Raw genomic sequence first — 13,296 nt, forward strand, 5'->3', positions numbered from 1 at the left:
TGAAAACATACTGATCTTGCAAATACACTTCCTCATTTTGACAGTCCAAGCTCATGCATAAAAGCAGCCTTTGATGAAGTCTCTTTTCACTGGAGATGGAAGAGAGTGAGACGTAGAAGATACTGTGACTTATAGAACTGTGTAGTAGTATTAGTAGTTCTCATCATTTTTGTAGCCAGGGACCATACACTCATAAGGCAGAGTGCATAGCATTAATTCCATGTATTACATCAGCATCATGGAAGTCAGCTTTGCTTCATGCTGATCAAGACACAGATTGACCTGCTTGTGTCCTATTTATAAAGTGATAGAAGTGTGTATGTGTGCGTTTTATCCATCATCTGCTTCTGCCATCTGGGTTAATCCATTATCTGCTGCTCCCATCTGGTCTGAGAAGATGCTGAACAGCGTTATCAGAGATCCCAGGTATCTTTAAAAAACATAGAGCGTTTTCAGAAGATTCTTCAGCTCTTAGGCAAGTTGTTTCAACATTGTAAGGAGTCCAACTAATAAAACCTTCAGTTTTATAATCATTGTGTTCTTTCTGGCCTGGCATACGGTGCTAATGAAGATTTCCTTTTATGCATGAGCTTGGACTGTCTGGTCAGCTTTTTAAGGCTAACTTCTCTCTGAAAGCTGACACTGTAGCTAGTGGTGACACAGTCAACAGCCTCAGTCAGGAGGTTGTTCCTGAAACTCATGGTGGGGGCTGTGACCACACCTCCTGAGGACAGGCCCTTTCGGATGCACAGCCATGACTTTCCTCACTAACTTAGCAAGATCCAGCTGTTTGTTTAAAGTAGTGCTATAACAATGACAGACACTTGCAGTGAGGGCACCATTTCCATGGGCAGAGCTATCCTCTGGCCCCTTTCTCACTGGTTCCTGGCTTCTGCCTGCTTACACTTCAAGTCCCACTTGAAGTCAGTGTCTGTCCCTGTAGTCTACTTTCTTCTTCACACCAACCCTCAAATGCCTATCCTAAAGCTACTGCCCCACTCTTTCTGTTGGTTGCGATTAAATTAGTACGTTAGAAGAGTACCCCTCCTGTGTATTACCGTGGGGTCTCACTAGCCATCCAGACTCCTGGTACTAAAGGACCCTTATTCAGCTTTATGAAGGTGGGACCGTAGAACTTGTGTTTTGAAAGTGATGGGACAGGAAGCCTTGTGCTCCGATAGCCTGGTGTGAAAAGGGAGCTTTCAATCTCTTTCATGCAGCACCTCAAGCTCTCTGCTGCTCCTTGTCACCTTCATGGGAGGGTTCTGATGAAGCTCAGTTGGCATGCACACGGCATCTCTGAAGAGTGGCGTAGAGCAGCAGAGAGCCCGTGGTTCCAGCGGCCCGCCAGCGTCTGGAAGGAAGTGTTAGCAGGGTGGGGCTGCTCCTGGACGCTCTTGTCTCCTGTGCCTCGCTCTAACTGCCGATGGCTTTGACAGTGCTCAGCATCTCCAGAGCAGGGGGTCACGGTGGGGGTTTGCAAAACCCACATCTAGGTGTCACCCTCAGGAGGGCCTACCCTCATTAAGTGGTTGACCGCTATTACGATCCAGAAGGATCAACCCGATCTGCAGAAAAGAGCAGGGGTCATTTTCTGCTTGGCAGAGAGAAGGAAATCAAAAACTCTGGAATTAGTTTTAAGGAAGGGACACTAGGGAGTCCTGAGAAGTTGCCTTTGAAAAGAATGAGAAGTCTTTGCTAACACAGTACCCTTCCTTCTTTCCTTCCTTCCTTCTTTGGTTTTTTCATAATGAGTAACCCATCTACATGGTATGAAATTCAAAACTTACCAAAAGATATTGAATAAAACCTTAGTCTGTCTTGTCGCTGTGCTTGCTTACTAGCCACACCTTCCCAGGGGCAACACCGTGACTGGTTTCCTGCACATGCATTCAACGGCAGTCTGCCGATATTCGTGTGTTCTTCCAAACATAAATGGGTGCCTGCTGTGCATAGCGCCTTGCCCTTAACTCTTTTCCTGACAGTCTACACCACAGTTGAAGGACCATCACTTTCCTTTCTTAAAAGCCAGCGCGAGGTCCATACCCCTATGCAGGGCACCATTATCTGTAGATGGGCATTTAGATTAAGCTGTAAGATTTCCAAGTATGGGGCAGGAGCCAAGTCTCCGATGCCCTTCCTGGAAGTTATAGAATGTTGTATTGAATAACCGTAACCCCTGAAGCTACCTGAAGCTGCCTGAAGCTGCCTGAAGCTGCAGGGGCCTTATCTGCCTGGAAAGTCCTGGATCCTAATGTGCCACCTCTTACTTACTGACCCTCAGGAGCCAGAGCCTCCAGTGGATGATGACATGCTACTGCTGAGGTGCCTGGAGACCTTCGATGATGAAGATCTGTGATGCAGATGGCCGGGCAGGAAGCGATTAAATGGGAGGGGGTTCAAGTTTGAATGCTAGTAGCTAGGGTTACACCTTGTTGTCTTTCAAGCCTCTGAGAAAGGCTGTTTCCAGAAGCCTTTCTGATGTTCTTAGTTTTTGGTTACTATAAAGTGTTAAGAGAAGCATGCCCTTGCGATGGTTTTTGGGGCTTGTTGAATATAAGGGACTGGTCTGTTGCAGGACACACATTCACCATGTCCCTGCGAAGGGTAGATGGAGAGATACCATGTGTAGCCAAGGCCCCATCTGTGAGCTTCCCACAAAGATGATAGTCAGGATCTGGCCCTGTGGGTGATGTGCTTTCGAGTCCTCTCTGCATGTCCTGGACCCTGGACGTTGCTGTGGTGGGTTCTCTAGAGTTCTCTCATGTGTGCTCTGGGAACCCAGGAACAGTGCTCAGGTCTCAGGTCAACCCTATACTGCAGGGTCAGTTTGGATTTGTACTTCTATAGCATGGGCCAGCTGGTTAAAGTCAATCTCTCCCACCTGTCTGTGTACAGACATGTACATCCAGTGGGGTCTGTCTCTCTGCTGTGCTCAGCTGATAGACTCGGTTGCAGAGAAGGCCCTGGCTTGTTACAGTTTGTAAGTCCCAATGACCATAGCGCCCTCTATTGAGGGCCTCCCACGTGCTTTAACAGACCATCTCTCCACCCCTCCTAACCCCTGTCTCCTGAAATCCTGACACAAAGGTAATCCTAGGATGCCTCTATGCTCCTAGCTTTCAGGAGAACCTTCAAAGGAGCCCAATGGGATCCTTCACCTGATACTTCACAGCTTATAAATGATCAAACCAAGGAGGCAGATGGGGGCCCCATTCCAGACAGGCGGGCAGCCGGGGGCTTTGCCCTCCTGGTGGTCTGAATTACGTTGGAAATAAAGGAGTAGGTGCTTAGCTCCCTCCATTCATTCAGCAAGCCCAGAATAAGCCAGCATGTGACGTGAATCTCCCCAGAGGAGCCTGCCCCCATGGCTCTAAGCAACATGCACCTCTCTGGCCACTCCCTCCCTCACTGCCTCCATCTTCTTCAGTCCAAAGCTGGGACTGTCTGGAGCAGAATGTGCCGGGAGCCCCTAAGCACAGCAGAATGTCATGGGGTGTCTTCAGAGCCATGTGGAATGATGGCTCCACTGTCATCTTCAGCCCCAGCATGCCTGTGTGCCCCTGCCCTCTCCCATAGGCCCTTCTGGATGCTACAGAACCAGGGTGGATTCACTATGTCTTCTGTTGCTCCTCCCTGCCAAGGGCCGTCCCCACATCAGTCAGGAATCCTCCGATGGTGACTTTTCCATAGGGCCATTGTGGGGTGGGGAGGCAGGGAGCAAGGGGAAAGAGGTCACATGGCGGTGGGACCTGCAGGCCTGACAGCCTTAGCCAGGGTTGGTGCTGGACTCTCCAGGCAGAGCTTCTTATTCTCCAAACTCCATTCTACTCCATGGCTTTCGACTAACTGGACGTGTCCCACCCATACTCTCATACTTGCCACTCTGTAAAGTTGAGTGTTTGTAGGTGTCAACCACATCTTTTCTTGTGCCTTCATGGGCTTCCTGTAAGCATTTGCTTAGATGGCTGTGTACTCTAGACAGTCCAAGTTGATGGCTAAAGTCAGGAGTTCCCTGTGGGATTTATGTTGTTTTTGTTGTTCTCTCTGGAGTCAGGGCATCTGTTCCTCTGCTTGGCAGGAGCATTAGCAAAGGGTTTGGCTGAATCTACAAAACTAATTAAGAAAAGAGTATCAGGTTGCCTTACCACCAAGTGTGCTTTTGACTGAAGAAGAAATGTAAAAATCTTCTACTAAAGAACTAGGATGTGGTAGGAATATGAAAGCACTCACTAGCCTACAGCACTGGCCACACATATCTCTGGGTCCCAGATTCCTGTGCCATAGGCTGCAGCTTCATATGGACCATGTAACCAATGGCAGGAATCATATAACTTGAATGTGGGAGGGGTTAAACACACACACACACACACACACACACACACACACACACACACAAATGGCAAACAGGGGCATGGCTCAGCAGTTGAGAGCATTTGTTAGGCTTGGCGAGGACCCAGGTTTGGTTCTCAGCACCCACATGGTGGCTCACAATCATCCAGAACTCCATTTCTGGGGAATCCAATGGCATCTTCTGAACGCCAAGGACAGCAGGCACACCTGTGGCACACATACATACATGCAGGCAGAACTCATTCTCACATACGTAAAGTAAATCAATCTACACAAACTTTTGAAACAGTAAAAATTTTCTGAACATGCAGTGGTCAAAAGTTAATTTGAAGTCACCGCATTCATAAGGTAGCTGAGGGGCTCCGACCATACATGTCATGCAACTTCAATGTCAATTTGCTTCTGAACACAGGAGGTATACACACTGCCCTGCACATGCCATCACACCAGGCACTATCAACAAACACTGCCACAGAGATTTCCGTTCAGACTTGAGACCATTGTGTTATGAACTGCACTGTTTACACTTTACATAGAAATTTTTCTCCTTTTACAGAAATATAATTAATTACAGAAAACAAGAACTTGAATATTTTCCTGTTGTCATTCCTCAACCTGAAGGTATCAAATTTGTATGTCTATGGATTATGCTGCGTTAGAATATTTGAATTTATAAATTGGTACTTGCCAGGTGTGGTGGCATACAAATTTAATCCCAGAACGTGGGAGGCAGAGGCAGGCAGATCTCTGTGCGTTCCAAGACAGCCTGGTCTACAGAGTGAGTTTTAGGTCAGCCAGAGCCACATAATAGAGAGACCCTGTCTCAAATAGGTAAAAATGAAAATTTCTAATTGAGGCGCTGAAACTTTGGGTTTATTAAAAAACAAACAAACAAAACAGTTAAGTAGATTCTGGCTTGGAAATAGAACAGAATTTCCAACAATTTCTAAAATGGCCTTAAATATACTTCTGCATTCTGTACTGTGTTTATCATAGTGACAGTCTTAACATTGATGATCACAAAGTCAAAATATCATTCAATTCTGAAAAATACTGAAGACATGCTACATTCTGCGGTTTTGACTCTTCATGCAGGAGTCAGTTCTTTATGTAAAACAAGTACATCCATCTCATTAGCATGCAAATTAGCTTTCCTCTTTAATGAATGGTAAAGTATGTCCAAGAATTGTTTTAAAATAAATTTTCAATGGTTTATTAAAAGTAAATGTTTGAACATTATTAATCTGTGAAAATAACTTAGGCAAAAAAAAAAAAAAAAAAAGGAAATTAAAGGTTCAAGAAGCCCTACATCTTGCTAGGCAGCCATGATAAAGGCCCAAGAGCAAATTCGATGGCCCAGGGAGGCTAGAAGACTGTAAGTAACACAGGACCTGAGGACAGTGTGCAGATTTTGACGGTGACAACAACCATGAATGCCACAGATCAGCGGCTCCAAGGCACAGATGGTGTGGAATGGGAGGTGCCTGGGCTAGCGGAGGCACTGAGCACTGAGGTCACCTCTAGATGCTCTAACTCTGCTTTTGTGTCACCAGGATCATCACCTCATGCCTGTCCCACACAAGCTAGTCAAGGGGGAAACGCTCTTTCAGTGTACTCTGACGGAGTCTTTACGAAAAACACCCTTATGAAATGTCCTCCTTGCTTAGGCTTCTCACCAAATTCCCTTGTCCCTGGGGCCCTGAATCCATGTGGCTCAGGGAGGACAGTGTTTTCCAAAAACCCATTTTGTCCTGCATTGGCTTGCTAATGACTGTGCTTAGGGGACACTCTTGGAAAACCAAGGCTGTTTGGTGAGAACACAAGGGAAGTCTTAGAAGGAGATGGGATGGCTTAATTGGACCAAGCTTGAATGGCTACAGTGATTGAAAGAGGGGATGGGGGGGATGTGTCTGCCCTTCACAGAAGCTTCCGGGCAACCTCCAAGCAGCTAAGCCCAGGTCCGAGGCCTGCAACATAATTATCAAAGCATGGGCCGGGGGCAGACCCTACTGCTTCCAGCCCACCATGCCACATGACATGCCGCGTGACAACAAAGAGGCTTTCAAAATGAATACAAATAAGAGAAGACTTACGTGCTCGCATCAAGGATTAGAAGAAAACCTAGTGGTACAAGAGGGAGCTTTGCAACAGGGTCACCCTCCAGCAGGGATCAGAAAGTGGGCTCTGTACCAGAGGAGAGAGCCAGCCTAGGGTTCTTTCAGAGGGACACCTGAGGATTCAGGTTCAGAAAGTGGGAGGTGAAGAGATGTGGACATCTGCACAGGTCCTCTGCTGCTTCCCCAGAGCGTGCTTGGGGAGACAGGAGGCTGAGACTGGGCAGTACAGGGGATGGAAGGGAGAAAAGGGACAGGGAGAGAGATGGCTATTGATTTGAATTGGCGCCGGAGGCAAGTTAGGACCCACATGAAGTTCAGAAGACCATGGTTGTAATTCTCTCCAGCGACACTGTGAGCAGCAAAGAGCCAGTGAAGATCAGTTCTGCTCAGTAAAGACGGTTAGCCAAGGGGCTGTGATGAAGGGAGCATTACAAATGCAAGATGGAAAAGATTAAAAAAAAAAGGAAAAAAAAAGAATGCAAGATGGATGTGAGTAGGTGAATTAAGCTGGTCTCAGGAAGATGTCTACTCTTATATGACTTTCTTAGATTTTATGTGGATACATAAAATTACTTACACACGCAGCACGTGCACACACACTAAGCATGAAAGTTGGAGCAAAACTGTGCAGGAGAACAAAGGGGAGTAATAGGAGAGAAGGGGGGAAGACGAGGGAGAAGCTACGAGAGAGAATGTCAACATACAGTATATACTTCTATGAAAACATCCTTATATACTGCAGTATCACCTTCAGTGAATACACACACAAGGAAACATTTTCTGAAAATGCAAAGGGTGACTGGATTGACCTTGAATTCTGGTTGGATAAAGAAGAGGGAGACACAATAAGAGGGAGGTGGGAAGAGGGAAGATGCAAATGCTGACAGAGGGAAGGGATCCCGGACTCCAGGGACCTAAAGTCGTAATATGGGAAAACAGGAAGTCAGAGAATTGCTGGAGGAGCTGGAGAGATGCTTCAGTTGTTAGGTATGCTAACTGCTCTTGCAGAAGGTTGGAATTCAGTTCCCAGCACCCACATCTGACAGCTCTCAATCTTCTGCAACTATCGGATTTGACACCATCTTCTGACCTTGGATATCCATACATGTAAATAAATAAGTAAAATTCTTTATTTAAAAAAATGCTTAAAATTAGCTGGGTGGGGTGGCAGATGCCTGTAATCCCAGCACTCAGGGAGGCAAAGGCAGGCAGATCTCTGAGTTCCAGGACAGCCTGGTCTGCAAAGACAGTCCAGGACAGCCAAAGCTACATCGAGAAACCCTGTCTCAAAAAAAAAAAAAAAAAAAAAAAAAAAAGCTTAAATTTGCCTATAGGAGACACAGATGAAGGCAATACAAAATTCAATCTAAGGGACTAGGAAGGACCATGTTACTATGAAGCTCAGGCACACAGAGGTCATGGGGCAAGAAGGGTGAACATTGTAGATAGAATGTCACCAAGTATCAAGACAATTTCTGTGAACAGGGACAGTGACCTGCACATTAATATCTTTGGAGAAGGAGGGCTGGTGTGTGGCTGTCAATGGAATGGGATGTGAGCAGAAAATCTGATAGAATGAGGTCAAAGCAAAAGAGTGGAGATTTTATGTCAACTTGATACAGGCTAAAATCATCCGAGAGGAGGAGGGAAATTCGGATTTAGAAGATCCCTTCATAAGATGGGGCTGGAGGCAAGTTAGTAGAGCATTTTCTTAATTAGTGATTGACGAGGGAGGGCCCAGCTCATTGAAGGTGGTGACATCCCTGGGCTGGTGCGCCTGGGTTGTATAGGAAAGCTGACAGAGCAAGCCATGGGAAGCAAGCCAGTAAGCAGCACTCCTCCATGGCCTCTGCATCAGCTCCTCCTCCAGGTTCCTGCTCTGATTGAGTTCCTGTCCTGACTTCCATTGATTCGGAAAAGGGATGTGGACGCATAAGCCAAATAAACTCTTTCCCTCCCAAGTGGCTTAGGTCACAGTGTTTCACCTAGCAAGGACTAGGTGACTAACTAGGACACCATCCCTAGTTAACCTCAGGGCGCGTTTCCAGCACTTCAACAAAGGCTTTATCTAACATGGGGACAAACAAACAAACAAAAAACAGTACCACCAATTCCATAAAAATAATTGCCAGAGTTTTGTAGGCTGACTTCAAGGATAAAAGAACAGGAGGTAGAACAGCAATGCAAATAGTAACCTCTGCAGACAGGGAAAGGGACCACGAGCCAAGGAGCACAGGCTAGAAGCTGGAAAAGGTTAGGCAGGAAGCCTTTCCCCCTGAAAGTGCCAGAGGAAGCAGCACTGCCCACGGCGAGGGTCTAACGCCATCAGACCTGCTCCGGGCACCTGACCTCCAGGGTGCTGGAAGCAGCTGTCTGGTGGTTAGAGCTTTGTTAGGGCAGAAATCATGCAGGAACCAAAAAGGAGCAAGACTTTAACAGACGCAAATGCACAGCCCCACAGATGTGTTGTGATCAAAACAGTGAGGCACCCAGCTGCGTTGCAGCCACAGTAGACCACTGCACAGCTGCAGTTTGGAGAAAGTGCAACAGGCAAGCAGCAAAAGCTGGGAGGGAGAGGAAGGGGCGGGAGGGGGAGGGGCACTACCAGGTAAGCCCAACCTTTGCTATTGTCCTCTATGGAGTTGGATGGAGAAAGGTAAAACCAGGTTTGTTTGTTTGTGTTTTTAAAATCACACAAAAACATCAAACTGTTTTCAGTAAGTTTACAACTTTGTGTTGTGCCCTACAGAGCTACCCCAGGCCCTGTGGGCATGATGGTTGGTCCCTTCTGCATCTAGTACTCCTTGGCATCCCTCCTATGTTTCTGGGGCCCTCCCCATTTCCTCCCCCCTCCTTTAAGAACCAATAAATAAATCTCATCCTCCATTTTCTTTCTTTTAAAAACATGACTTTATTTGTGTGTGTGTGTGTGTGTGTGGTGGGACCGTCAGGGAACAACTTGAGGAAGTCAATTCTCTCCTTCCACCCTGTGGGGCCTGAAATGAAAGTCAGGTCGTTGGCCTCAGCTAGTGCCTTTACCTGCCGGGCATCTGGCTGGGCCTTATCTGACGCCATGTTCTGAGTTCAGCTTTTCTCATACAGCTGAGAGGCTCTGGCCCACCTCAGACTTTAGTCGCATCACATTCCATCCCTCACTTGGGTCACTTTGAAGCTGGAAATTCATGTTGTTGAAACAGGGCCTTACAATGTAGCCCTGGCTGGCCTGGAACTTGCCGTGCAGACCAGGCTGGCCTCAAACTCACCGGGACATCTGCCCTGAGGTTAAAAGTGTGCACCGTGGCTCCCAGCCAGGAAGTTCCAGCTTTAAGTGGTAATCCTCCCCCCTCCTCGCCCTCCCCTGCTCCTAGCCATTGTTATTTTGACGCACAGTACTGTATTGTTTCAGGAGGTGGTGCTGCTCCGTCTCTCTGCAGGGGCCTCCCGGCAGTCCTAGAAGCTACAAGGTGTGGGCTCCAGGTGTGCCAAAAGAGTCCTCAAGAGCGGCCTTTCCAACCCCACTGCCTGGTAAAGATGGCTAAGATCACACATCCCCAGTTTTGAGCTTGCAGAAGGGCGCACAAACCAAAGGCTCTTCCCCATTGGCTGCCACTGATGCCTTGAGCTTAGCACTCTGCCTCTAAGAATCGCACAGATTCCTTTTCCCTCCTGGAGAAACACTCCTGTGTCCCGACACCCAGAGGCTTTGACCCAATCTCTCCCACCTGGTGATCTCTCCCCATCCCACGGTCACTTGGAGAGTGGGGCTCTTGGAGATTCAACAGAGAAAAGAAAGTGGGAGTGAGAAGGGAGCCCAGCGGGCCTCCATGGCAGCTCCCACAGACACACTGGCACTCTTTGCCTCCCATGCAGCAGGATGGGCAGCTTCTGAATCGGTGGCTCACAGTGCTCTCGGTGCCCTCTCCACGACCTCCTCACAGGGAGCACACACTTGCCCCCTCCCAGCACACCCTCTTCCTGCTCATTTTGATCACAGATTTGGCATTTCCAAGCACTGGCAGGAGGCAGCTCCTCCCTCCCGATGCCAAGCAGAGGCAGATGAACGGTAGGGGCACAGAGCGGAGAAAGACCTGTTAGAAATGAAGTGGCCTCTAGACCCGACCCTGACAGCTGACCCCAGCCCTTCCTTCTCTTGAAGGTGGACTTAGTCAAGCAAAGAGAGCTCCAAGTAGGGAAGGTAGGGTTGGGAGAAATGATGGACCCTTTCTCTGGCTCGTATGACTCCGCACCTATCAAAATTTGAAGACCTGAGCCTGACCCCCTGGGAAACAGTGGAGGGTTCCGAAGGCATCCCAGACAGACTGAATGCAGCTGCGCAGTAGCCTGAAGCCCTGCTCTGGCAGCCAGGGCCTGGGCACTCAGAGCGGCCTGATTCCTCTCCTCCACACCTGCGCTGTGCCTCCTTGAAAGGTCCAGGCCTTGTTCACATCTGGAGAGGACGCCGAAGAGCAGCAGGAAAGTGTGGCGGGCTTCTGGGCAGAATGGGGCACAGCAGGGTGTGGCGCAGCCGTGGGCCTGGTGTTTACTCCACCTAGATGTCCAGGACACATGTCCTGAAGCTGGACAGTTGCTGGATGGGTCTAGGTATAAAAGGACATTCCTATTATTTTTCCATATCAACCTTGAGGAATCAGCTACAGGGAGAGTTGAAAGGCCACAAGGTCCCTGCCTCTTGGAGAAGGAAGCCAAAACAATAGTGTCAGTGTTTTCTGTTTGTTTTTCTGTGTGGAAACACAAGTGTATGCTACACAAGTTCTCCATCACAGAGCTACATCCCCAGCTTGCTTTTTACTTTTTATTTTGAGACAGGATCTTGCTAAGTTGCCCCAGCTAGCCTTAAAGTCGGTTTGTAGCACAGACAAGCGCGGAGTCTGTGATGCTCCCGTACAGCCTGTTGAATGGCTGGGAGTACAGGCTGCCTGGCCCCATGACCTTTCAGCAAACAGCCTGCCCCTGTTCGACCCCATGCTTCCTCCTCGCGATGTGCCAGAATATTGCCAAGCATAGTAGAAGAGCAGGCTTCTGTGTAGATCCCATTGTCCACATGGGAGCTGAGCGACAGCAGAAAGGACACCCTGAGGCCAGCTCCACACTGATCATGCTTGGCCACCGCAGTGGCCCCATGCGGGAGGTCCTGGGAAGGACCCTTTTGTGCCTGCTCATGAATAGAGACCCTTGCATTTTGCAGGCAGATGGGTGGCCATGAGGAGGTGGGGGTGGGACCATTCTCTTCACATCTTGGTTTCTGTAACAGTCCACAGGTGCTTCCCAGAGGAAATCTGGGAACACAGAGTGAGCTGGCTTGCTCCCACCTCATCCCCATGGCAATCTAGCCTGGGCCAGAAGGGGAGGATCCGGGCACATGAAGATGTGCAGATCTTGGTGCCAATCCCCCAGGGAAGGCCATAGACCTTTGAGGACTTCGGGGTCTCCTCAGAATCCTCCTGGATTTGACTCCATGCCAAAAGACCTCTCTCCTCCAGGCTGCCTGGGAAGGAAGTGGACAGTAAGGAGTCAAGGCTGGGTCTCAGTTGGGGGTACAAGTGCTTCTGCCCCCCCATGGATGCCCATTCGACCCCTGGCAGTACCTGAGTGTGCACCGCCCCTGCTTTCCCTACACTCTTCCCTTTCCAAGATGTGGTGGGACCCTCTGATCCCCTCTGCCCATCAGGCGATCTCAGAGCCCTGACTCCTGTGGTACCCAGCCTCATGCTCACCCACGGAACCTCAGAGTTCCCTCAGCTCCTAGGGGCAGCTGTCCATGTGCACTGGTGGAACTCGGGCACACTTTCTGTTTGGTGGGGAGTACAATGTGGAAAATAGGAAGCCTGAAGCTGGTGCCGCCCTGTTAGTTCTTAAGAGAGGCTAGGCAGGGGGGTGGGGCAGAGGAGAGATGGGGGTGTGGATGTCTCGCCAGAAACCACCAAGATGGGCTCTCTATACTCTTCACTGTCAACCTCTCCCGTCTGTCCCTGCACCTCAGTTAGCTCATCCCAGGCCTCATTATCACCCCCTTGTGTATCTGTTTCCTCTATTAGTTGCTGGGGGGCAGAGACACGCCTCACTTCTCTTTCTATTCTCAGTGAGAGGAACCTGCTGCATCTGAATGAAATAAAAATGAATGAATGAATGAATGAATGACACACTGTGTTTGTGTTAATTCTGCCAATTAACCTATTACAGGTTTAAGAGAGCCAAGGTCAGCTCTTTTTTCTTTTGTGTCTGGTGAATCACCCATTTTAGGGCTCTGCTATGGCAGAACTGTATCCCTTGAGGAGATACACTGACAGCCTAGTCCTGAGGCTGTCAGCATTTGCCAGTATTTAAAGGGGTAAGCAAGCTACAGGGAGTCTGTTGTTAGAGCCCTTCAGGCCTTTTATTTTATTATTTTTTAAGATAAAGCTTCACATATCCTAGATAGCTGGGGATCAGTGACCCGGAACCCCTGATTCTCGAACCTCCACCTCCTCAGCCCTGGGATTCCCAGTGTGCATCAAAGCAAGTGGTTTACGTATTGTGTAGATGGAAGCTGGAACTCTATACGTTTAGACAAACCTCTACCAACTAAGCCGCATCCCACCCCGCCCTGTCTTCTTCACTCAGAAGGAGCTTGCATCACACAGAGACAGCAGGCGTGTGCCAGCACTGAGCAAAGGCAATGTGAGGCCCCCTCTGCAAGCCAAGAAGAAAGGTCCTCATGAGGAACCAACCTGCCTCCGAGTTCCCGAGTGAGGACTGAGAAGAGTGTGTTGTTACCCTCACCCTATCCTGTGATGCTTTTCTGCAGCAGCTCTAGCTCACAAAGCTA

The 13,296-nt window shown here is 48.7% G+C and overlaps 2 protein-coding genes across 2 annotated transcripts in view; one reads left to right on the forward strand and one right to left on the reverse strand.

The window, feature by feature from the left end:
• Stra8 (stimulated by retinoic acid 8) overlaps positions 1–2,653 on the forward strand; it is a 29,181-nt gene extending 26,528 nt beyond the window's left edge. Inside the window, exon 9 of the mRNA XM_060380171.1 lies at positions 2,285–2,653. Coding sequence (XP_060236154.1) covers positions 2,285–2,359 — 75 coding nt within the window. The 3' untranslated portion in view covers positions 2,360–2,653. The remainder of the gene's footprint in view (positions 1–2,284) is intronic.
• Positions 2,654–11,269: 8,616 nt separating this feature from the next.
• Positions 11,270–13,296, reverse strand: part of LOC110555510 (solute carrier family 23 member 1-like) — a 46,245-nt gene continuing 44,218 nt past the window's right edge. Inside the window, exon 12 of the mRNA XM_060380172.1 lies at positions 11,270–11,976. Within this exon, the coding sequence (XP_060236155.1) occupies positions 11,720–11,976 (257 nt within the window). The 3' untranslated portion in view covers positions 11,270–11,719. The remainder of the gene's footprint in view (positions 11,977–13,296) is intronic.

This window comes from Meriones unguiculatus, chromosome 3, assembly GCF_030254825.1.
Source record: "Meriones unguiculatus strain TT.TT164.6M chromosome 3, Bangor_MerUng_6.1, whole genome shotgun sequence".
Taxonomy (NCBI): Eukaryota; Metazoa; Chordata; class Mammalia; order Rodentia; family Muridae; genus Meriones; species Meriones unguiculatus.